General features: G+C 47.1%; 1 protein-coding gene across 2 annotated transcripts; it reads right to left on the bottom strand.

The window, feature by feature from the left end:
* Nucleotides 1-11,563: 11,563 nt before the first annotated feature.
* LOC145535914 (uncharacterized protein CXorf49 homolog) lies at nucleotides 11,564-15,661 on the bottom strand. 2 transcript variants are annotated; one of them, XM_081564257.1, is made up of 6 exons: nucleotides 14,156-15,661; nucleotides 13,375-13,531; nucleotides 12,761-12,837; nucleotides 12,443-12,488; nucleotides 11,839-11,880; nucleotides 11,564-11,734 (listed from the first exon to the last, which is right to left on the bottom strand). In XM_081564257.1, the coding sequence occupies exons 1-5, from the start codon at nucleotides 15,629-15,631 to the stop codon at nucleotides 11,840-11,842; spliced, it is 1,797 nt and encodes a 598-aa protein (XP_081420383.1). In that variant the 5' UTR covers nucleotides 15,632-15,661; the 3' UTR covers nucleotides 11,564-11,734; nucleotide 11,839. The 2 variants fall into 2 exon arrangements, 1 of the variants encoding a protein (XP_081420383.1); XR_014075533.1 differs by lacking the exon at nucleotides 12,761-12,837 and having other exon boundaries at nucleotides 14,156-15,584.
* Nucleotides 15,662-26,121: the final 10,460 nt, after the last annotated feature.

Raw genomic sequence — 26,121 nt, 5'->3', positions numbered from 1 at the left:
CTTCCAAGGAGCAAGCGTCTTTTAATTTTGTGGCTGCGGTCACCGTTCACAGTGATTTTGGAGCCCAAGAAAATCAAGTCTGTCACTGGTTCCGTTGTTTCCTCATCTATTTGCCGTGAAGTGATGGGACCGGATGCCATGATCTTCGTTTCTTGAATGTTGAGTTTTAAGCCAGTTTTTTCACTCTTCTCTTTCACCTTCATCAAGAAGCTCTTTAGTTCCTCTTCAGTCTCTGCCGTAAGGGTGGTGTCGTCTGTGTATCTGAGGTTATTGCCATTTCTCCCCACACTCATTATTAGAAAACGTAAATCAAAACTATAACGAGGTATCACCTCACACAGGTCAGGATGGCCATCATCAGAATAGCTACAAACAACACACACTAGAAATGATGTGGAGAAAAGCAAACCCTCTGGCACTGTTGGTGGCAATGTAAATGATATAGCTACTCTGGAGAACAGTAAGGAGAGTCCTTGAAACAAAACCTGGGAATAAAACGACCATAAGACCCGACAATCCCACTACTGGGCATGTACCCTGACGATACCATAATGCAAAAAGACCCATGTATGCCAATGTTCACTGCAGCACTATTTGTAACAGCTAGGAAATGGAAGCCACTTAGATGTCCATGGACAGATGAATGGATAAAGAAGTGGTGGTACATATATACAGTGGAACATTACTCAGCCATAAAAAGGAACACATTTGAGTCAGTTCTATTGAGGTGGATGAACCTAGAGCCTATTATACAGAGTGAAGTAAGTCAGAAAGTGAGAAACAATTATCATATATTAACGCATATATATGGAATCTAGAAAGATGGTACTGATGAACCTATTGGCAGGGCTGCAATGGAGACACAGACACAGAGAACAGACTTGCGAACACCGTGAGGGAAGGAGCCGGTGGGACGAATAGAGAGAGTAGCGTTGAAACACATACCTTACCATATGTAAAACAGATAGCCATTGGGAATTTGCTGTATGATGCAGGGGACTCAAACCTGGTGCTCTGTGACAACCTAGATGGGTGGGGTGGGGTGGGAGCTGGGAAGGAGGTTCAAGAGGGATCGGATATATATATACCTATGGATGATTCATGTTGATGTTCGTCCGAAGCCAACATAATATTTTAAAGCAATTATCCTCCATTTAAAAATAAATCAATTTTAAAAAGTTTAAAAAAAGTAGCAAGAATAAAACATCTAAAGGAGAACCAAACAGAGATGAAGAGTACAATCCGTGAAATAAAAAATATACTTCAACGGTAGGTGAGATGATACGGAGGAACAGATCAAGAAGCTGGAAGACAGGAGAGTGGAAATCACTGAAGCTGAACAGGAAAAAAGAAGGAATAAACATAGATGAGGACAGTTTCAGAGACCTCTGGGACCAGGTCAAGCATAGAAACATTTGAATTCTAGGGGTCCCAGCAGGAGAAGAAAGACAGAAAGGGGCAGAGAGCATATGTGAAGACATACCAGCTGAACACTTTGCTAACCTGGCAAAAGAAATGGGCATCCAGGTACTGAACACAGAGAGCCCTAAACAGAAAGAAGACCACAGCAAGACACATTGTAGTTAGAATGGCAAAAAATAAAGCTAAAGAGGGGATGTTAAAAGCAGCAAGGGAAAAGCAACAAGTTACACACAAGGGACTTTTTGGCAGAAACTCTGCAGGCCAGAAGGGAGTGGCACGACATATTTAAAACGATAAAGAGAAAAACCTCCAACCAAGAAGACACTACTGGAAAGACTGTCACTCCGATCTGAAGGAGAGATCAAAAGTTTTACAGACAGGCAAAAGCTAAAAGAGTTCAGCATCACCAAACCAGCTTTACAGGAAATGTCAAACGGACTTCTCCAAGCAAAAAAGAAAAGACACAACTAGAAACATGAAAATGATGAAAGGAGAAAGCTCACTGATAAAGGCGAATATACAGTAAAGGTAGTACATCAATGACTTACAAAGCTAGTGGGAAGGATAAAGGACTAAAGTAGTAAAAAGCATCTGTATCCGCAATGAGTAGGTACGGGAGTGTTGCTGTTGTTTAGTTGCTAAGTCATGTTCGAGTCTTTGAAGCCCCATGGACCTAGCCCGCCAGACTCCCCTGTCCATGGGATTCTCCAGGCAAGGATATTGGATTCGGTTGCCATTTCTTCTCCAGGGGACCTTCCCGACCCACGGGTCGAACCCACGTCTCCTGCATTGGCGGGCAAATGCTTTACCACTGAGCCACCTGGGAAGCCCCTTAGTTAAGGGATACACAGAAGAAAAAGATGGAAAATATGATGTCAGAAACAGTAAACGTGAGGAGAGGAGTAAAGATGGGGGGTAGTTAATATGCATTTAAACTTAAGAGGCCAGCAACTTAAAATAATCAGATAGAAAAAGAGACACGCACAGTGTAGGGAATATAGTCAATAACTATGCACTGCCCTTGTATGGTGGCATATCATAACTAGAATTACAGTGCTGACCATTTTGAAATGTATAGAAATAATAAATCACGATGTTGTATCCCAGGAACTAACATGGTGTTGTAGGTCAATTATGCTTGCAAACAGACAAACAAGCAAACAAACAAAGACGCGGAGGAAAAGAGATCAGATTTGCACTTACCAAAGGGTAGGTGTGGGGGAGGGGAATTGGACAAAGGTGGGCAAAAGGGGCAGACTTCCGGTTATTAGATAAATAAGTACGAGGGATGTAACGTACAACATGGTAAATACAGTCGACACTGCCGTATGTTATATATGAAAGTTGTTAAGAGAGCATATCCTAAGAGTTCTTCTCACAAGAAAAATTGTCTTTTTCTTTAATTTTGTATCTATATGAGAAGATGAGCGTTCACTAAACTTATTGTGATAATCATTTCATTTCATGATGTATATAAGTCAAACCATGATGCTGTACACTTTAAATTTATACAGTGCTGTATGTCAAATATAATCTGAATAGAATTGGAAGAATCTAAAGAATATCCTGATGCCATGCGCGGAGACGGACAGGACATCAACTTTGCGGTATTCCTGCCAAAACATTTAACCTGAGTGGAATCAGGAAGCAGCAATGAGACAAATTCAACTGGAGAAGATTTCTAAAAACCACCTGGATTGGATCTTTAAAAATGTCACTATCGTGCAAGACCAAAAAAATCTAGGGAAATGTTATAGTTTACAGGACACTGAAGACGCTTGACAACCAAATGCATCACGTGGCCTTTATTTGGAAGCAAACTTATTTTAGAAATCAGGTAGAAAAACCATATTGGGACGATCAGACATTTTGAGTGAGGATCATATAGTAGGTAACTGTATTGTCTCAAAATTAAATTTCCTGAGTATGATAATTGCATTAAGATTTTGAGGCAGACTAATCTTTTTCTTTAGAGATCCATACTGGAATATTGAGAGAAGATACACCGCAACGTCTTAAAGGAACTCCAGTGATTCAACAAAACAGAGAGAGGGACAGACAGAGACTATGGCAAATGTGGCAAAATATTAATAGTGGGTCAGTCCAGGTGAAGGATCTTTGGGTGTTCTGTGCTGTTTTCTTGGAACTGCTACCTGTAGAAGGAATACCCTGGGGGTCCAGTGGTTAGGACTCAGTGGAAAAGACCCTGATGCTGGGAGAGAGTGAGGGCAGGAGGATAAGGTGGAGTGGGGATGGGGTACACAGGAGGAGATGGTTGGATGCCATCACTGACTCAATGGACACGAGTTTGAGCAAACTCCAGGAGATAGTGGAGGACAGGGCAGCCTGGTGTGTTGCAGTCCATGGGGTCGCAAAGAGTTGGACACGACTTAGTGACTTGAACAACAACAACAGCTACATGTAAGAGAGATATTTCCGAAAATAAAATTTGGGGGCAAAGAGGACATCATGGGCCACTTTATTCCAATCCGTTTGAAAACTTAGGAAAAGATGACCAATTTTTAGAAAAAAAAAATAATAACTTACCAACACTGACTCCAGAAAGAATAGCCACCCTGAGTTGCTCCAGGTAACCATAATGAAATACACCAGTAGTCAAAGCAACTTTCACAGAAATCCTCCAGGCTTCCCCCACTGAATGCTGACAAACATCCTAGGTATAAATATTTTCAATTTCACACAAAACCTTAGGAAAAATAGAAAAGGTGGGATACTCCCAAACTCATTTCCCTGAGAATGAAATAACCTTGATATTAAATCCTGTCAAGGACAGTTTGAGAAAGGAAACGCACAGGTCAATCACACACTCAGCGCATAAAAGCAAGAACCAGAAACGGAATCTTAGCAAGGTGAATCCTACAGGATATGCAAAAGGGAAATACATCATATGCCATGAGTAGGTTCATCCCGGGGCTTCCCTGGTGGCTCAGATGGTAAAGAACCTACCTGCAATGCGGGAGACCTGGGTTCGATCCCTGGGTGGGGAAGTTCCCCGGGAGGAGGGCATGGCAACCCACTCCAGTATTCTTGCCTGGAGAATCCCCATAGACAGAAGAGCCGCTGGGCTCCCCCCTCCATGGGGTCGCAAAGTGCCGGGCAGGACTGAGCAACTAAGCATAGCACAGCACACAGATTCACCCCAGGAATACAAACTTGATTTAATTTGAGGTGATATATCCTTCCAGCTCATCAGACTATGGGAGAAAACCATGTTCAGAAAAAGTAAGTAGTGTCAATATCTATTCATAATGTACTTTTAAAAATATTTCTTTTAATTTAATGTTTATTTTTAACTGGCGTATAGTTGATTTGCAGTGCTGTGTTAGGTTCAGGTGTACAGCAGAGTGATTCAGTTATACATCTACATATATCCATTTCTTTTCTGATTCTTTATCCATAAAAATTATTACACAATGTTGAGTAGAGTTCCCTGTGCTATACAGAAGGCCCTTGTTGATTATCTATTTCACATATAGTAGGCTGTATCTGTTAATCCCGAACTTCTAATTCATCCCTCCCCTACCGCTGCCTTTCCCTTTTGGTAATCATAAGTTTTCAAAATCTCTTTCTGTTTTGTAAATAAGTTCCTTTGTACAGTTTTTTAGGTTCCACCCCTAAGGGACATTTGTCTTTTTCTTTCTGACTTTCCTCACTCAGTATGACAATCACCACATCCATCCATGCTGCGGCAAGTGGCATTATTTCATTCTTTGTATGGTTAAGTAATATTCCATTGTATATATGTATCACATATTCCTTATCCATTTCTCCGTCGTTGGATATTTAGGTAGCTACCGTGTCTTGGCTGTTGTAAAGAGTGCTGCAATCAACATTTGAGTGCATGCATCTTTTCAAATTATGGTTTTCTCCAGATATGTGCCCAGGAGTGGGATTGCTGGATCTTACGGTAGTTCTATTTTCAGTTTTTAGGGAAACTTCATACTCTTCTCCGTAGTGGTTGTACCAATTTATGTTCCCATCAACAGTGAAGGAGGATTCTCTTTTCTCCACACTTTCTCCAGCATTTACCGTTTGTACATTTATGATGATGGCCATTCTGATAGGCGTGAGGTGATACCTCATTGTAGTTCTGATTTGCATTTATCTGATAATTAATGATGTTGAGCATCTTTTCACGTGGTTTTTGGCCATCTGTATGTCTTCTTGGAGAAACACAATTTCTGCCCCTTTTTATAAAACATAATGGGCAGATTTTATATATATATACGTATGTATGTATGTATGTATGTATGTATGATGAGCTTCATGAAGTGCTTGTATATTGGAAGGTAATCCCCTGTCTGTCACATCATTTTCAAATGTATTCTCCCATTCTGAGGGTTGTCTTTTCGTCTTGTTTATAGTCCCCGCCCCACCCCCCACCCCCCCGCCACGTTTGCTGTCCAAAAGCTTTTAAGTTTAGTTACATCCCACTTGTTTATTTTCGTTTTTATTTTCATTACTCTAGGAGGTGGATGCAAAATCATATTGCTGTGATTTATGTCAAAGAGTGTTCTGCATATGTTTTCCTCTAAGAGTTACATAGTGTCTTGTGTTACATTTAGGTTTCAATCCATTTTGAATTTATTTTTGTGTATGATGTTAGAGAATGTTCTAATTTCATTCTTTTCTGTGCAGCTGTTCTCCCAGCACCACTTATTGCAGAGACTGTCTTTTCTCCTTTGTATATTCTTGCCTCCGTTGTCAGAGATTAATTGACCATAGGTGCATGGGTTTATTTCTGGGCTTTCTATCCTGTTCCTTTGATCAATATTTCTGTTTTTGTGCCAGTACCATACTGTTTTGATGACTGTACCTTTGTAGTATAGTCTGAAGCCCAGGAGCCTGATTCCTCCAGCTCCATTTTTCTCTCTCAGGATTGCTCTGGCTATTCACAGTCCTTTGTGTCTCCATACAAACTTTGAGAATTTTTGTTCTAGTTCTGTGAAAAATACCATCGGTAATTTGATAGGGATTCAGCATCAGTAGGTTGCACTGGGTTGTATAGTCGTTCTGCCAATATTGATTCTTCCAATCCAAGTGATCTCAGAGAGGCAGCAGTGAGCTGTGGCTTTAAGTTTGCCCCTTTGAAAAATGCATTTCTCAAGGAGGCAAAATCTGTAAAAAGAGGTACAGAGTTTATTGTTAGAGACACAGCACAACAAGTAGGAGAGCACACAGAGAAACAGCTTGTTTAGTTAAGACAGAGAAGGCAATGATACACACTTGGAGAGACAGGGTGTGGGCATCTGTCCTAATGAGGAGGAGTGCAGTGAGAGGCAGTTAAGTCACTTATACAGGGCAGTCCTTTTGGGTCTTTGTTTCCGTTTGGCCAGTTATCCTGTTTCTTTTCTCACACCTGACCTGCCCTAGGACCCTCCCCAACATGCATGAGCAACTCTATCCCAAGATGCATGCCAGCCCAGAGACCTATGGGGGAGACGTTGCATCACATATTATGGGGTGGGGCCCCTTTGTTTTTGACCCCCAAGGAGCCTTTCTGCCCATGTGCAGTGTCTCTCCTGCCCTGAGAATGGGACACACGTGACCTCTTGCTCTTTTACTCAAACGGAGAGTAGCCCCTCTGTCTCTGCCAGAGCTGTTATCTTAAAGTGTCCTCAGGAGACAAAGCCTGACTATTTACCCTGTATCTCTTATTCTTTCTCTTTCAAAGGGCAAGCCGGAGGTTGATTGTAAATACCTGGACTCAAGCCCACTTGCCTCCTTCCTTGGGAAATGGAAAGCAGAGGCTAGTTGCAAATGCTTGGCCTCACAAGAATATGATCTTTCTTTCCATCTGTTTATGTCATCTTCAACATCTCTCATTAGGGTGTTCCAGATGAGGATCTTTATCCCTTCCCTACCTCTGCCTTTCCCTTTTGGTAATCATAAGTTTTCAAAGTCTGTTTCCGTTTTGTTAATAAGTTCATTTGTACAGTTGTTTAGGTTCCACGTGTAAGGGACATTTGTCTTTCTCTTTCTGACTTTCTTCACTCAGTATGGCAATCACTACGTCCATCCATGTTGCTGCAAGTGGCATTATTTCATTCTTTTTATGGTTAAGTAATATTCCGCTGTATATAGGTACCACATATTCTTTATCCATTCCTCTGTCGATGGATATTTAGGTAGGTATTCTTGCCTGGAGAAACCCATAAAAGAGGAGCCTGTTGGGTTACAGTCCATGGGGACGCCAAGACTCACACACGACTGAGCAACTAACACTTTCACTTTCACTTACTAGCATATGAAATGAGCACAGTTGTATGGTAGTTTGAACGTTCTTTGGCATTACCCTTCTTTGGGATTGGACCCCATGAACAGGATAGCAATGTAACAGATTTCTATATAATAATTTTGTACTCTTCAACTTTACTGAATTGATTTATGAATTCTGGAAGATTTCAGGTGGCATCCTTAGGATTTCCAATGTATAGTAACATGTCACATGCAAACAGTGACAGTTTTCATTTTCCTTTTCCATTTTGGACTCCCTTTGTTTCTTTTTCTTCTCTGATTGCGATCTCATACTGTACTTTCTACAGTTTATTAAATAATATGGGTTTACTGAGATTAATTTACATAAAAACCTAAGTGCCTACAAACATTCGATTATGGAAACACCACTACAATCAACATAAAAAGCATTTTCATCAGCTACAAAATTGTTTCATTCTCTTTGGTAGTTTAACCCCTAATCTCAAGCCCGAGACCCTGGCAATCCCCAGTCTGTTTTCTGTGTCTATAGTTTGGCCTCCTCAAGAATGTGAAGTAAATGGAATCGGGCAGTATGTAGATTTATCCATTTGGATTCCTCAGAGAAAAGAACATATCGGTGACTTCTGGATGTGCAATGTACATTTATGTCACCTGAGTATAGTTACATGGGTTGATTGGTTCATGATTATTTGTGATACTGAGGGCTCACACGCTCCACAACGTGTATATGTATGGTCTGTTTAATTCAATGTAATTAATCTTTTATGTTTGGAAGGGTTATTTTAATAAAAAGCAATAGTAAATCCTTTTCAAAAAGTGAATCATCCTGGTAAAAGTCAGGCTGGCAGATACCTCAAGAGGACTAGGGAGGAAGAAGTGATTGGCTTGGAACAAAAGGGGGGTTCGAAACTACAGGCCTGTTCTCCATCTGCATCTGAGCAGTACTTACCAGGCCTTCAAGATCGCACGAGCACAAGGGCATCAAGCACACCACAGTCATTCAAACACTGGGACACTCCAGGGACTGGGATAGTTACCCAGGGACAGTCAAGGTGGAAAATATGGCAGCCCCAGTGTGCCCGGCCGAACCTGGCCAATGCAGGTGAAACTTACCCCACATTAAGTCAGCTGAGTAGCAGCCTTCATTGCATCTGCAAGCATAACCCACTGTTATCACGCAAAGGAAAATACAAGCCAACTGCAGGGATTAGGACTTGGACATCTTTGGGCAAGTTTACTGTGCTCACCACCCCAGGCTCCCTCTTCAGGACTCACCTCCTCTACCTTCTTTGTTTGTGCCAATCTCCCTCAAGAGTCCAGAGAGAGAGGTAGGCCTGGGGCTGGGGCTGGGGCTGGTGGGGTGGGGGTGTAATGGGGAGGGAGCCTCTTCCCAGGTGTTGGACAGGCAGGACGGGGCCTAGGGCTCTCCAAAGCAGCTGTCACTGTCTCCCAGGCTGGAGAAGGGGCATGAGGGGGAAAGGCAACAGGGGTGCACCGAATGAGGCTGGGCTTCGGCCTTCCTCCTACCCTCTGGGGCGCAGATGTATTTCTTTAACCTATGCCTCAGATTTCCCGCTGGAAGTGGAAGGCTTGGGGCTGAGCCAAGGCCTGTGATGTATATGTTTCCAGCAACATTATAGTGAGGTAGTTGGTCTGAACTGTGTGCCCAGAGGAGGGAAGGGAGCCTGGTGAAAAGTGAGCGAGGGGTTGTGTTCACGCCCTCGCACCTCCACTTCCATGAGCTTCTCCAACTTCCTCACCCTGGTGACCACAGTCCCGTGCCCCACTCTGCCCAAGGGTGGTGCTGATGCTGGTGCTTGACTTCTCCCCAGGCACAACTTACCTACGTGTCTCGGTGGGCAGAAACCTCAGCGGGAAGGTCTCTGCCAAATCTACTCACTCGGACAACAGCGAGATGTGCTACACCACCAGGCAATAACCACCGGATCAGCTGTAAACTAAGTGATCAGGCCCTCCTGCTCCAGGGAGGGGTCTGAGTGGAAGGAGTAAGTCCCACGCATGTTCTTTGCTGACCCTGAGGTCTGTGACTGGCCCAACCCTCGTGCTCTGTCCACCTGACCTCATGCCATGAGCCCCGGAAGGAAGTCAAGGTCAAAATGTGGGGGAAGGGCGGGCCCGAGGGCTCCCCATTGCTCAGGTGCAGTCACCCCTAACTCCCCACAAGTAATCCAGGTGGGGGGGGATCTCCTGTTTCTAAGATGGGCAGCCACGTCCCAGGTAGTCTCCGGAGCCACCCTTCCCATTTTCACTCATCCACACCCTCAGCAGTTGGCAGACATCACAGAATCGCAAGGTAGGATCCAGTGCCTCCTCCAGCGACTCCAACATTTTGGGATGTCCTGTCCTGAGGTTTGGTGAACTGCATCCTCCCCCTTCTATGTTTTGGGAACGTGACAACACCCCTTGAATAAAGGAGATCCGACCCTTGCTTCGGCTCACTCAGTGCCTTACAGAATCTGGACCAGGCTCTATTTCCATTACTCCCCGAATCACACCTTTCTGCCTCAAGGGGCATTATCCCTGATGACTTTAATTCACCCAGAGAGATGCCCAGGCACCAACTTTGAATGTGCTACCTACCATCATACCCTCTTTTGTGAAATAAAACCGTGGTCTTTCAGGAAGGGAGTCAGGCAGAACCTACCCTCATTTCACTCCAATACAAATGTGTCCCTCTGAGTCTCAGGCTGGCACAGCCCTGGGGTCTTGGCTGAGAGAAGGAAGTCCTCCCCAAACTTCAGGGCGGGAGGGAGGGACGGGAATTGAACATGGATTTCAGACTCAGTCTTGTGTGCCCTAACAAGTAGTCTGGGAGACTGAGCTGGGACACTCCGGGAAGTATCATTTGCAGGAAAATCTATGTCATGGGGCTGGTGGAACAGTATTTGATGGAGACCCTGTAAGAACACAGACTTACCAACCATACTTGTCATAGAGCCTGATGGGCCCGTTTCCACTCAAGGGCAGAGAGACATCCAGGCTGCAGGAGTGTAGGCTGGTCAGTTGGTTAGGGCAGGGAGGATATGAAAGCTCCAAGGACCGGACCATCCATCTCTAGCTCTCAGGGTGCACTCTGCCCCAGACTGGCACCAGACGCCTCTCCTGACCTCCAGCTCAGCAACTAACCTGAGCTTTTCTCCTGTGTTCCCCTGTGTTCCCCTGAGCTTCGATCCTGCTCCCCAGTTCAGCGGGTCCAAGATTCATCCTCATGCCCTTTACTGAACCCAAGGAAGGGGAAGCCAAAGTTTTGGTGCCTGAGTCTCAGGGGTGAGTGCTAAAGAGAGCGGGGAGAGTACGCAGGTTCCTGCTTGCAAGGTGGCTCCGGGAGTGGGGTGGGGTAGAGACTCCACTGAGAGGGTAGGGCAGGGGAAGGGGGAAGATGAGCAAACCTGTGCCTGTTACCACCTGCTTAAGTAAACATGCAGGCAAGGTCATCGATGGCAAGCCAGGGGAGAGATCGAGGGTGCTCTGACAGGAAAGCAGAGTGGTCGGGGTAAGCAGGACAATGAGTGCAGTGAGGGAAGGGTGAAAGACTGGAGCTCTGTAAGGGGGTCATGACTTCCTTCTGACAGGGAGGCAGAATGGCAGCAATGAATGGAAACTCCTAAACCACAGAGGAGGGTGTTTAGAGAACTAGAAGAGGGCCTTCAGGGAAAAGGAGGGACGTGCCAAGGTGGCCAGACAGAGCCCACACAGAACACACACTAGGGGCGCTCCGCTGGCCTGACGGCCTGGATGGTAGCACAGGCTGACCCAGAGTGCCCCCCACAGGATGCCAGAGGTACTGTTGTGGAACAGGCTCTGATACGGAGTGGCTCCCCACCAGGCCTTGCCCCATTCCCCCAACCCCTACCCCCCAGAGAGAGGACAGAACACAGAATATGAGAAGCCTTTTAATCAAAAACTGCTGTGAAACTGGGGCAGACAGGGGGCAAAACAAGGGGCAGAGGATGCCCTGGTGGAGGCAGAACAGGAGGCAACAAGCTTGGCCACAGCTCGTCGGCCCCGGAGGTAACAGCTGCTCCTCTTGCCGGAAGATACTGGGCTCAACCTGTGAAACAGCAGAGTCAGGGAAGAGCCTCAAGCCAGGGCCAGCCCACGGCCCTGCTCAACAGCCAGGACTGTGGGAAGGGGTGTGGGGTGTGTAACACTCACTTCAAAGGATCCGGAACTTGTCAACCTGGTACTGCATGGAGGCTGCAACAGGGAGAGGCATAAACAGGTGCTCTAGACAGACGGACATAGAAGCCTGTCCCCCTGTCCCCGTGGGGAACCACCTAGCCCTGCAACCTGAAACCCACATACCCCCAGCCCCGATGCAAAGAGCTCTGGGCCTCGTCACTCCCCACTACCGGAATTAAATGTGGAGCCATTTCCTAAAAGGAAACAAAATGTGCCAGCAGCTCTCAAGGTCGGGGCCACGCCCAGACCATTCAAAAATTGTCTCACAAACAATCCAACAAGAACCTCCGAGGCCACACCAGATCAACAAGGCATCTCTACAAGTCCTATCAGAAGGAGCTCTCTAGGACTCGCCTGGCTGGCAGAGTGTGCACGCAGTCCACACAGCACTTTGCTCCTTGTCCACACGCCCAGCTGAACATGCACCGCCCCCTCCAGGGTCAGGCGTGATAGGTTCTCCTCCCCACAGGAATGCTGGTCCCTACGAGGCCTCCTGCACCGGCAGCCCACCCACCCCAAGGGCCCACCCCACTTCTGCACTAAGAACCCACTGCTCTCTGTCCCTGGTTCCTCATACCAAGTTGCTCCTTAAGGTCGTCTATTTCTCTCTGTAGCACCAGACACTAGGCCAGCAGACACAGCAGGAAGAGAAACGGTTAGTATACACCCGCCTCCCCTCCTCCTCTCCCCCCGGGCCCTCCATCCCAAAGCCAGGTGTCTAGACTGGCAAGGGAAAGACTTTCCTCAGAGGAAAGGAGGTGGGCTCCCTCCCTGGGGTGTGGGAAGGGGACGGGGTGGGGGGCGGGGGGGGTGCCCACACATGTCAGTTGAACTTGGACCCAGATCCCACCATGGGGTTTGGGTGTGCATTTCCAGGAGCCAGAAGAAGCATTACCCGAGGACAGCCCTGCCTTGCAGCTGGCTGCTGCCGCCTTTTCGGTCTTGGGGGATGGTCAGTTGGTTCGCGGTCACCTGACAGGGAAAGGACACACAATCCAGCTTCCCAGGCTCCCAGTGAGGTGGAAAGGGCCAAGCAGGGTCTAACGTGAGGTGAGGCAGTACCACCCTCTGCTAACATCAAGCCTCCCCGGCTCTGCCCGGCAGGCAGCCCAAACCTTCTCTCTGGGCCTGCCCCTCCTATTCCTCAGGGGCAGCCATTTTACCACCATGGTCCCGAAAGACTGTGGTTCTGGGTTCGAGCCTCCCAGAGCGGCAGCCACGGCCAGCACCTGGGAGAGCAATGTGGGCGAACAGCACTTCACAGAAAACGCTATTAGCCTGCAGGTCTACGCCCAGAGTAGCTGTTGGGGCACTGCCACCGATCACCCCTGCCAAACAAATCCCACACAGAAGGTGATGGGGCCAGGGCTAGCCCTGCTGACACCTGTTTCCCATGGAAGAAGCAGCCTGAGAGCAAGGCTGAGGCCCCAGAAAAGAGAGAGAGAGTGACAGAGGTTTCTGCCCTCACCCCTGGTTCCCTGCCCCCATATCAAAACCCAGGACACTCACCTGAGGGGCCAGGCCCTCTGGGCATGACTTCTCCCTTGTTCATGGCCACGGGCTCTGAGTTTCCTGAATCCTGCCCGCCTCTGATGTTGACGTTGGTGCTGCTGGGTTCTCCTTGACGCACCCGTGGACAAGACGCCGGTGCCCTGTCAGTGGTCAGCTAAGAACAAAGATTTCTCACTGACCTGGAGTAAGGATGTGTGTGTGTGCGTGCGCCTGTGTGTACCAGTGCATTTATATGTCTATGTCTGTGTGTGTGAGACCTCGTGTGATTCAAGACCGAGCTGAGGCAGGGAACTGGAAAGGAAACTGAAAGGCTGATCTCTTCAGCACATTCCCTCTAAGTCAGCCCCAGGCCAGCAGGCAGAGCTGAGCTGGGGACAACAGTGTGGCACTGAGAAAGCCTGGGGCCCCTGCAAGGAAGGTTTGGGGATCAGCTAGGAAGTAGGATTCAGGAAAGTGATGTGTCTAAACACCGAAGCTCTGTGAATCTTTTATGGGGCCCCTCAAATCAATTCAGCTACCAGCTCTCCCTTCTACTCCAGCCCCAGCCTGGCTGGAAACAGGCCAAGGGTGGAGAACCCAGCCCAGCACACCCAAAGTGCTACCTTAACGTTTGTCCCTAGTAAAAGACCCCAATCTGGCATCCTAATGACCCAGTGACCGAGGGCCACCCAATGACCACCCCTGAGGGATGGACAGAGGGAGCACGGGTGAAGACCTGTGTCCTGGGGAGGATGGCAGGGGGAAGAGGGGGGAGCGAGGAGGGGCCTGGCCTACTCACTTGGCCCTTTGGGAATGGGTCTCTATTTGGGTCGTTGTCTTCTCCGGACACCGCCATTGCTGCCACCAACTCCCGTGCCCGCCTAGCCATGGATTTCTTCCGAGCGCCGGTTTGCTTGGATTCTTTGGCTCCCGAAGGGACCAAGGCATACTTCTTGGACCTCTCAAGCAGCGGGATGCCGGAGACTGGGGGGAAGGTGACCGGATCCAGGGGAGTGGCCGAGATTCCCTGCTCCCAGGAAGGGAAGGTTCTCCCCGGGGCAGGTTTGGAGACGCCCCTGAGGGATTTCTTCTCCTGGACCCCCTTCCTCCTAGGATTGGGCCGCGGTAGGCTGCCTGTAGTGGCAGCTGCAGTAGCTGGTGCTACTGCTACTCTCGGGGACCTGGGCAGGCTGCCCCCCTTCTCCTTGAGCATGCTCTGCAATTTCTTAGAGGGAGAGATGTCCCCCTGCTCTGCATAGCCCTGCCTGACCTGCCTTTCCACAACCGAGATTAATCCTCGCAGAGCCGAGGACTGGCAAGTGCCTGGCACGTTAAGGAGATTCTCCCTGCCTTGGACTTTTGAGTGTTTGGGTGTGTCCCCGGGGCCCTTGGGGCTGTTGAGCTTGGCCTGTCCTCCGTCTTTGCCATAAATGCTCACCCTCATCAGCTCTATCTCACTGAACTCATCAGAGGACTCGGAGTCGGACAGCAGCCCGGCTGGGCTTTCTGAGGGGGGCCGCTGGCGATCCACAGCCACCTTCAACCTACTCTTACTGCCTCTCTTAGGGTTTCCCCGGGCCCGGCATGCCTCGAGCCTGCCAACCTCGAGAGGGCTGGCCTCAGCCTGTGCCTCTTCCCCAACCCTCTGGGCGGCCACGCCTCGACTGCCGGGTCGCTCCTCGAGGGCCCTCAAGGGAGACCCTTCGCCGACCACGTAGCTCTCCGGGGACAGGCATCTGCGGATGCCCAGCAAGTCCAGGTTGGCCAGCTGCTGCAGGATGGCCGCCACTGACTCGTCAGCCAGCTGCAGGACGTCCCCCTGGTCGTCGGCCGGGGAACCAGGCCGGCCTTCGCGGCCACACAGCACCTGCCCTCCCGCTTCCGTTACCTCCCGCTCTGACTCGAAGCACTCAGGATCTAGGAAGCCATCCCCACCCTCACCCTCGCCGTTTCGCGCTGCCCCCGGCTCAGGGCCGGGGCTGGGTCCCTGCAGAGCTGTGGAGCGGACCTCAAGGCCGCTTCTGTGCTCCCCGCACTCTGAGCTGAAACCCACTCCCCTAACAGCCGCCTCATCATCTGAGGAGCTCATGTCGCGACCTGGGTGGCCGCGGACCTGGGGCGGCGACGATTTATCAACCAGGTCGAGGGGGCGGCGGCGGTAACGGTCAGGGCATGCGAGGCGGGCGGCGTCTGGAGCGCGCCCTAAAGCAGCACGCGCAGGCGATGGCAGCAAATCTCGCGAAGCTTTCAGCTTGCCAGCGCTGCGCCTCCTCATTGGTCCGGTTCCTGCCAACCAGCACGCGCCTTCTTTGCCCGCCCCCTCGAGGTGTAACCAATGGGGTCGAGGGCCTCCTGTGGTTTGCTGCCAAGCCCAAAGGCCATCCCGGCAGATTGCGAGTTGGTGGCTGCAGGTGATGCTGCGTGTATACCTCTGTCAAGCCTCTCGTCCCACCTCCTCCTGTCCCACCTCCCCTTTCCGGTTAGAGTCACAGCCCTGAGCCCTGACTGTGTACAAAGTGGGTGGAGCAGGAGGCAGGAAGGTACTGAGGGCGCTGGTCTCCTGGGAGGTGAGGATGACACGTCAGGATGGAGGCGCTGGGCGCCTAGCACGTGCTGAAAGCATTTGCCAGCCTCCCTTCGACCACAAGTCTTATGACCCAATGGGAGAATGGGCAGAGGAATCCCGCGCTCAGTGATGAGTGGTCGGCGTACTTCTCCCTAAGTGGCCAGAGGACAAAGGGATTGTCGTTTTCTTCTGTAACATCTCTGCCTCAACTGCTCCATCAAACGTTCTTGGCAGGCAGATTTGGGGGACAGTCTGGGGTTGACCTCACTCCCCCAGCTCTTTCCCCACTCTGAGGCAATTCAAAGAAGAGAGAGTCTCACTGTCCAGTCCCCCCTTCAAAGATGCTCACCACCACTGACCCTGGAGATGTAAACTAAAACCACGAATCGGGCTTCCCGCACTAGGACGACAAGCTTCCAAGTGCTTAACCATTCCGAGAGTGGGTGAGTTGAGGAGCAAACCTCTGTGGCGGTGGTGCAAGAAATCCATTTGGGAGGTAATTTGGCTGAATCTAGGAAAAGCAACTTATAGAGCAGGGACCCTGTGCCCGGCACTCTTCTAAGTGCTGTACATAAATAGTAATGCTTCCTTGTGACCCTCCTAGGACTATAGTACTAATGATCACCAGCCTCTTACAGGTGAGGAAACAGGTACTGAGAGGTTCAGCCACTGGCCCAAGGTCATTTGGCCCAGGGAGATCAGTGGTAGAATTGAAACCAAGCAATCTGACTTCAGAGTCCTTGCTTTGATCCAAAGATCTTAAACCTTAAAAAAAAAAAAAAAAAAGAGAGGAAAGCCATTTTTTTCCTCTATCAGGAAGTCCACGGCCTGGCACACCTTCTAAAAGTGAGGGTTTATTTCTAAGATCTCTAGTTTACTCCACCGATCTATTTGTTAATATGGCACTAACATACAGTTTTCATTACTGTAGCTTTGTAAAGTTTTGAAATCAGGAAGTGTGAGTTCTCTACTTTTTCTTTTTCCAAATTGTTTTCCCTATTTAGGATCTCTTTTTAGATTCTATTTAAATTTTAGGACGAATTTTTCTATTTCTGTAAAACATGCTATTGGGATTTTGATAGGGTTTGCATTGGATCTGTAGATCACTCTGGGTAGTGTGTTAGAGGAACAGATCCAGTGGAGTGTGTGTGTGTGTGTGTGTGTGTGTGTGTAAAAGAATTGACTCATTCGACTGTAGAGGCTGGTAAGTCCCAAGATCTAGAGGGTGAGTTGGCTAGCTGGAGACCCAGAAGAGCCAGTGGTTTAGCTCTAGCCCAGGTTAGAAGGCCTAAGAACCAAACCAGTAGAGCTGATATTTCAGTTTGAGTCTAAAGGCAGGAAAAGAAGCTGATGTCCCAGGTCCAAAGGCTTTCACGCAGGAGGAATTCTCTTACGTGAGGAAAGGTTGCCTTTTTGTGTTATTCAGACTATCAACTGATTAGGTAAAGCCCACCCACATTATCAGGAGGAAATCTGTTTTATCCAGTTGACTGATTTAAATGTTAATCTCATGAAAAAGCACCCTACAGAAACACCCGGAATAATGTTTGACTAAATACCTAGGCACTCTGTGGACCAGTCAAGCTGACACATAAAATTAACCACCTTAGATAGTGTGGACTTCTTAACAATATTTATATTCCAGTCTGTGCAGAGAGATGCCTCTCCATTTATTTGTGTCTTTTTTAGTTTCCTTCAGCAATGTTTTGTAGTTGGCAGTGTACAAGTCTTTTGACTCCTTGCTTGAGTTTATTCCTCAGTATTTTATTCTTTTTTGCTGCTAATGTCAATGGAATTGTTTTCTTAATTTCCTTTACAAATTGTTCTTTGTTAGTGTATAGTAATACAACTGAACTTTCCTTTTGGATTTTGTGTCCTACAACTTTTTTGAATTTGTTTATGAGTTCTACCAGTTGTGTCCATGTGTGTGTGTAAGGGTGTGTGTAATCTTTTGAGTTTTGCATGTACGAAAGCATGCTATCTTCAACAGAGATAATTTTACTTCTTTCTGACTTGGATGCCTTTTATTTCTTTTGCTTTCCTAACAGCTCTGGCTATGACTTCCAGTTGTTGAATACTAACATAATGGTGAGAGCGGGCTTCCTTGCCTTGTTCCTCACCTTAGAAGAAGCGATTTCAGACTTTCACCACTGAGTATGATGTTAGTTGTGGACTTTATTATGTCGAGGTAATTTCTTTCTACTCCTAGTTGTTTGACTGTGTTTTCTCATGAAGGAGTGTTGAATTTTTTGTGCATCTATAGAGAAGATCGTGTGATTTTTGTCCTTCATTCAGTTAATGTGTTTTATTACATTGATTGATTTTTGTATGTTAAGCTATCCTTGAACCAAGGGATAAATCCCTTTTGACCGTGGCACATAGTCCTGCTAATGTGCTGTTGAATTGTTTTGCTAGTATTTTGTCGAGGATTTTTGCATCCGCATTCATCCGGGAATGTGGCCTCTAGTATTCTTTTCTTTTGGTGCCTTTGATATCAGGATAACGCTGGCCTCATAAAATGAGTTGGGAAGTGTTCCCTCTTCTTCGATTTTTTGGAAGCATTTGAGAAAGATTGGTATTAATTTTTTAAATGTTTAGTGGAATTCTCCAGTGAAGCTATCAGTTCCTGATTTTGTGTGTGTGTGTGCGGGGTGGGGGGTTGTCATTACCGATTCAATCTCATTGTTGGTCTATTGTGTTTTCTGTTTCTCCTTGATTCAGTTCTGGTAGATTGTGTGTTCCTAGGAATTTATCCATTTCTTCTAGGTTGTCCAATTTATTGCCACAATTGGTCATGATATTCTTGTAAAATCCTGTTTATTATTGTCACGTTGGTTGTAATATCCCCTCTTTTATTTATGATTTCAGTTACTTTAGTCTTTTCCTCTTAGTTAATCCAGCTAAGGACTTAAAAACAATTCTCTGTGTATAAAGAGGTTTGCTCACAACAGTGTTGTTTATAAGGGCAAAAAACCCTGACTGCTACTTACATTTTCATCACAAAAGCTACTAATATCTGTTGAAACTTGATTATGTGCTAGGCCCTCTACATGCATTATGTCATTTAATTCTCACAACAGCCATGTGAGGGAGACACTAATGTTATCCCTACTTTATATTCGAGGCACAAACATGCGATAACTTGTCCAAAGTCAAACATCTAGTAGATGGTGGAATCAGGATTTAAACTCTGGCCTTTGGGTTTATATAGATACAAATCTGTGTTATGCAACTATTAGCAGAGGAAGTATGTTGCAATAAATGATATCCTGCACTGTTCGAAGCAAGAACTCAAGAAATCTGCAAGTGCCTAAAATCGTTGTATTGAAACATGAATGTCCAGGATGGGTTTCTGGCAACCAGTGGGTCCAATGGCTCTGAACCTTTTTTTTGGTTATGGGCCCTGCGTTAGTCTGTTTGAGTTGCCAAAACCAAATACCACAGGCCGGATGGCTTAAACAAAAGACATTTAGTTTCTCATAGTTCGGGATACTAGAAGTCCAAGATCAAGGTGCCAGCCAGTTCAATTCCTGGTGTAGGCACTCCTCTTGTATTGCAGTTGGCCACCTTCTCTCTGTTTCCTCACATGACATTTCCTCTGTGTGTGGACGGAGACAGAGAGAGAGAGAGTGCGAGAGACCTGGTAACTCCTCCTCTTTTAAGGATATCAGATCCTATGGGATTAGGGCCCCACTCTTATAACCTCTGTGTGTGTTGTGCTTGGTCACTCAGTCGTGTCAGACTCTTGGTGACCCCATGAACTGTGGCACACCAGGCTCCTCTGTCCATGGGAATTTTCCAGGCAAGAATACTGGGGTGGGTTGCCATGCCCTCCTCCAGGGGAACTTCCCAACACAGGGATGGAACTCAGGTGTGCCACACTGCAGGTGGATTCGTTACCATCTAGCCACCAGAGAAGCCCAAGAATACTAGAGTGGGTAGCGTATCCCTTCTCCAGGGGTACTTCCCAACACAGGAATCAAACCTGTATTGCAGGCAGATTCTTTACCAGCTCCCTCAATCAACCCTAATTACCTCTCTAAAGGCTCCATCTCCAAATTCAGTCACTTTGAGCGTTAAGGTTTGAAGATAGGAATTTAGGGGCAACACAACTCAGCCCATAATAGGACTCCTTTGAGAATCTATTGAAAGCTCCATACACCCTTCCAAGAAGTGTTTGCACACAATTTCAGGAAGTTCTTGGAACCCAGGTTGAGAGCCACTGTTCTAGGTCACCTTCCTCTTTTCCGAGATGGAGAAACAAGAGGTTCAGAAAGGGGAAGTGCTTTTCAGCAGGTTAGGCGAGAGACAGGTCTCCTGATTGCTCATCAAGTGCTTGCCCTACCTTACTCCACCTTGTGTTAGGCCTGTCAGGTCAGCAATCCACGGTGACCCCAAAACACTAGAGACTCTGTGGATGCAGTGAAGGAGAGTGCTTCACCCGGGATGCTCAAGTGAGTGAACAAGGCTCTAGCTATAACTGACAGTAAATGGGACAGATTTCATTGTTTCCAGTTAGTCAGGAGGTTGGGAAGAAGCTGTACCAACTTCAACACCCATCCACAAGGGCTCTGAGTGTGAGGCGATGGAGGTGCTTCTGTCCTAACAAACAGCAAAGTGGGGACTGAAGAGGTATAGTTGAACTGTCTGCTGGCCTTGACATGGCACTGTCCCTCTACTCTCAGATTCCCCATTTGTACACCCCTCAGGAGTAGAACTGTTAGATTTCTACGTGAGATTATCTAGCTCTAATATTCTGTACGTCTGTGATTCTGGGGCAGGAACCATGCAGGAAAACTCAGTTGAGGCATTTGGGTCCTCGAATCATGGGCAAAACATTTTTTTTCCAAAATGTCTTCTGATGGTGTCAAAGAATTAGCAATAAAGCACATGTAGTTTAAAGAGATGAAAAATCCCTAATAAGCACGAGAAGACCCTTACATGCTCAGTCATTTAAGGTAAAGTCTCAAGAGAAATGTTTCCTCAATTTCTGTTTCGGGTCCATCCTTAAAAAGGGAGGTGCATTATAACAGCTGGAATTCTGAACAACAAGGTTAGAAGATGGATCCGTATTTATAATGGGAAAAGTTTTGTTATCTTTAGGCAGCGGGGTGGCCCCAGAAAATGACTCCTGTTTCATTTCATCAATCAGTGAGCTTTTAAAAAACATGACATTCTTCCTATCGACCCTATCGATGCCACAAACCAGTGTGGAGACTTCACTTGGGCCACAAGACTAGAAACAAAAGTAGGCGCACTCACTGCGGGGTGGAGGCTGACATTCAAGGAAAATTCTTTCCGCTTTGCTCCTTACAAAGAACAAGGGAAGGGCTTGAAGGGCTGTGCACACCCACCTACTGCTTCTGTGCCAGTGGAAGGTGGGAGCACACCCAGTCTAGCACATCGATGGTCTCAGTTTCTGTCTGAGGAGAAAGAGGAAGAAAAGAGCTGCTGCTGCGGGGAGCAGGGGTGAAGGTTGGTGTTAAGACAGCAGTGTCAAACGGGCAAGGGAGATGCAGCCCATCCAACCACCAGCACCATCACCACCGCCACCATACTGGCACAAATAAGCTCCTCAGTCTCAGGGGTTAATAGATGAATCACAAAGAACAGGAGGAACTCCAAAGGCATGGCATCTGGCCCTTCCCAACAAACAGCCTTAAGCAATACTGCCCTCGGCTTGTCAGATAGGTGTACTATAGCGCAGGCACATCGCTCTGGATTTCTGGCCTTCATTTCTTTTTCTCAGGTTCTTGGTGCTCCACCTCTGAGAGGAAGTGGATGGGGAGGGGAGACGTCTCTGAGAAATTGTATCCAAATACATGACTTCTTTGAGTTTCAGCACAAGTTCACAATTAAATTCTGAATGAGAATGTACTACCCAAATATGGAATATATTTAAAAATTGAGATTGATATTATAATTAAATAAGCATCACTTGATTAGTTTTAGTTAAAAAGGTATGAGTTCCCAAAAATATAGCTATTCATGTAGATGAAATAAGATTACTAAGCTCAGTTAGATAGGTTATCAACAAAGAAAGTAATTTTGGTTCTACTTCTGGTTAGAATATAATTACACTATGCTTATACTGGGATGTTATTTCCCTAAGCATTATATTCTTCTCCAGTTATACCGAAACGTAACATAGATAGAGAAAAAGTCACAATATATACGTGGAGTTTAATAATTGATTATCAAGTGTATACCCCCAAGTCATAGAAGTGGATAGTGTCGGCTTTCCCCAACACTCCTGAAGTTTCCCTGTCTTATCTTAGCCCCGTTCCTTCTTCAAGGAGAATAGGCCCACTCTTACTTATGTGCCATCCTTTCTTCTGTTTTCCTCAAAAATTTTATACTACACACACACACACACACACATAATGTTATGAGTTAGTGTTGACAGCTACTTACAGCTGTACGAATGGAATTGTTAAATATATCTGTGTTGCTTCTTGGTTTATCAAACAATGTTAAGTTTGTAAGATTCATGCCTATTCTGTGTAGTGGTAGTCTGTATAATTTTGCTGATGAAATTGTATTTATTCGCATGAAGAGGATGTCCCAGGACTTTTGGATTTGAAGCCAGCAGGGCTTAATTTCAGGAGAGCCAAGGGGTCGTGGGAAATAGACTCCACTCTTAACGGGGGCATACAAAATCTCACACGCTCCAGGACCCAGGGCTGAAGCAATAGTTTGAAAGGAGCCTGGGTCAGACCCAGCTACTTATCTTGGAGAGCCTCCCAGAGAGGCAAGAGGCAACTGGACTCACCCTGGGGACATAGACACTGGAAGCAGTCATTTTGCGGAGCTCCTTCTACCCCGTGGTCACTGGTGCTAGAAAGTGCCATTTTGGACTCCCCCCTCTAGCTTACTAGCACCAGTGCTTAGACCTGCCCATCAGCCTGTAGGCAGGAATACTAGGACAGGCCAAGCTACTAGCCAGGCAGAGACGCAGCCCCACCCACAAGCAAGCCTGCTGTCTTATGACTCCCTGGAGCTGGACCTGTCAATCAGAGGCCCCGACACACCACACTGGCCCTATACCAGTGAGAAGGCACTAAGCCAGGACTCCAGGGTCCTGCAGTCAGAGGCCGTGGGACCTAGTTCCTGCCCACAGCAGGTCATCACTAGCCCCAGGACCAGTTTTACCCATCAGTGGGTAGGCACCAGCCCTAGTATTCCTTGTACCCAGACCCATCCACCAATGGCCCAAAACAACAACTTCTGGACTCCTCCAGAGCCCTGAAGTCAGAGAACCCAGGAACCAGCTCCATCCACCAGCAGGCAGACAACAGCAACCGGAGTAACTCCAGCCCTGCAGCCTGCCACACCAGGAAATAGGTCACCCACCAGCAGGCCCACACCAGTCCCAAGAGCCACTGAGCCCCAGCACAGTGTACCAGCAAGTAGACACCAGGTCTGGGACACTTTGGAGCTCTCAGCCAGCAGCTCTGGAATCTGGCCCCACACTGCAGTGTGTGGAAACCCCCTATGCGACATCCAGGATTCCACAGCCAGCAATATCAGGAACGGGCCCCACCGAAGAGTGAACTGAGACCAGCTCTGAGACCCCCAGGGCCCTGCAGTTAGAGACCCAGGAACAGAAACAGAGCTCCACCCACCAGTGAGCTGGCACTAGCCCCAGGACACCCTGGACCCCAAACCCAGTCAACGGCAGGACAAACCAGCCTGAAGATACCTTGGCATGTCAGCCAGCTGCCCCCAGAAACAGCCACACTCACCAGCAGGACAAGACGAACTTTGGGACACCTAGGACCCCATAGCCAGCCATGTAGGTGCTAGCCCTACCTATGTCAGCTGAAGGCTATGCTTATTCATTTGATATTGATTCATAGTGGGGAGAGAAGTATGTTTTAGGCTTGCAGGATTATATTCTCAGTCGTGTCCCACTCTTTGCCACCCATGGACTGCAGCACGCCAGGCTTCCCTGTCCTTCACCATCTCCCAGAGGTTGCTCAAACTCATGTCCACTGCGTCAGTGATGCCATCCAAACATCTGATCCTCTGTCGTCCCCGTCTCCTCCTGCCTTCAGCCTTTCCCAGCATCAGGGTCTTTTCCAATGAGTCGGCTCTTCGCATCAGGTGGCCAAAGTATTGGAGCTTCAGCTTCAGCATCAGGGCTTCCAATGAATGAGCAGGATTGGTTTCCTTTTGGGTTGACTGGTTTGACCTTGCTGTCCAAGGGACTCTCAAGAGTCTTCTCCAGCACTACACTTCAAAGGCATCAATTCTTCGGCGCTCAGCCTTTTTTCTTGTCCAGCTCTCACATCCCTACGTGACTGCTGGAAAAACCATAGCTTTGAGTACAAGGACTTTTGTAGGCAAAGTAACGTCTCTGCTTTTTAATACGCTGTCTAGGTTTGTCATTGCTTTTCTTCCAAGGAGCAAGCGTCTTTTAATTTTGTGGCTGCGGTCACCGTTCACAGTGATTTTGGAGCCCAAGAAAATCAAGTCTGTCACTGGTTCCGTTGTTTCCTCATCTATTTGCCGTGAAGTGATGGGACCGGATGCCATGATCTTCGTTTCTTGAATGTTGAGTTTTAAGCCAGTTTTTTCACTCTTCTCTTTCACCTTCATCAAGAAGCTCTTTAGTTCCTCTTCAGTCTCTGCCGTAAGGGTGGTGTCATCTGTGTATCTGAGGTTATTGCCATTTCTCCCCACACTCATTATTAGAAAACGTAAATCAAAACTATAACGAGGTATCACCTCACACAGGTCAGGATGGCCATCATCAGAATAGCTACAAACAACACACACTAGAAATGATGTGGAGAAAAGCAAACCCTCTGGCACTGTTGGTGGCAATGTAAATGATATAGCTACTCTGGAGAACAGTAAGGAGAGTCCTTGAAACAAAACCTGGGAATAAAACGACCATAAGACCCGACAATCCCACTACTGGGCATGTACCCTGACGATACCATAATGCAAAAAGACCCATGTATGCCAATGTTCACTGCAGCACTATTTGTAACAGCTAGGAAATGGAAGCCACTTAGATGTCCATGGACAGATGAATGGATAAAGAAGTGGTGGTACATATATACAGTGGAACATTACTCAGCCATAAAAAGGAACACATTTGAGTCAGTTCTATTGAGGTGGATGAACCTAGAGCCTATTATACAGAGTGAAGTAAGTCAGAAAGTGAGAAACAATTATCATATATTAACGCATATATATGGAATCTAGAAAGATGGTACTGATGAACCTATTGGCAGGGCTGCAATGGAGACACAGACACAGAGAACAGACTTGCGAACACCGTGAGGGAAGGAGCCGGTGGGACGAATAGAGAGAGTAGCGTTGAAACACATACCTTACCATATGTAAAACAGATAGCCATTGGGAATTTGCTGTATGATGCAGGGGACTCAAACCTGGTGCTCTGTGACAACCTAGATGGGTGGGGTGGGGTGGGAGCTGGGAAGGAGGTTCAAGAGGGATGGGATATATATATACCTATGGATGATTCATGTTGATGTTCGTCCGAAGCCAACATAATATTTTAAAGCAATTATCCTCCATTTAAAAATAAATCAATTTTAAAAAGTTTAAAAAAAGTAGCAAGAATAAAACATCTAAAGGAGAACCAAACAGAGATGAAGAGTACAATCCGTGAAATAAAAAATATACTTCAACGGTAGGTGAGATGATACGGAGGAACAGATCAAGAAGCTGGAAGACAGGAGAGTGGAAATCACTGAAGCTGAACAGGAAAAAAGAAGGAATAAACATAGATGAGGACAGTTTCAGAGACCTCTGGGACCAGGTCAAGCATAGAAACATTTGAATTCTAGGGGTCCCAGCAGGAGAAGAAAGACAGAAAGGGGCAGAGAGCATATGTGAAGACATACCAGCTGAACACTTTGCTAACCTGGCAAAAGAAATGGGCATCCAGGTACTGAACACAGAGAGCCCTAAACAGAAAGAAGACCACAGCAAGACACATTGTAGTTAGAATGGCAAAAAATAAAGCTAAAGAGGGGATGTTAAAAGCAGCAAGGGAAAAGCAACAAGTTACACACAAGGGACTTTTTGGCAGAAACTCTGCAGGCCAGAAGGGAGTGGCACGACATATTTAAAACGATAAAGAGAAAAACCTCCAACCAAGAAGACACTACTGGAAAGACTGTCACTCCGATCTGAAGGAGAGATCAAAAGTTTTACAGACA

Source organism: Giraffa tippelskirchi, chromosome X (assembly GCF_054371585.1).
Source record: "Giraffa tippelskirchi isolate mGirTip1 chromosome X, T2T-mGirTip1v1.2.pri, whole genome shotgun sequence".
Classification (NCBI taxonomy): domain Eukaryota; kingdom Metazoa; phylum Chordata; class Mammalia; order Artiodactyla; family Giraffidae; genus Giraffa; species Giraffa tippelskirchi.
Note: the sequence above shows the minus strand (reverse complement) of the source record. Positions and strands in the feature narration are given on the sequence as shown.

Excerpts from the sequence above, each read along its gene's own strand:
- LOC145535914 (XM_081564257.1), bottom strand. The coding sequence starts at position 15,631 with ATGAGGAGGCGCAGCGCTGGCAAGCTGAAAGCTTCGCGAGATTTGCTG. Across the intron at positions 13,532-14,155 it reads ACCCATTCCCAAAGGGCCAA|CTGACCACTGACAGGGCACC; the intron begins GTGAGTAGGCCA and ends CTTTGTTCTTAG. Across the intron at positions 11,881-12,442 it reads CGACCTTAAGGAGCAACTTG|CCTCCATGCAGTACCAGGTT; the intron begins GTATGAGGAACC and ends TCCCTGTTGCAG.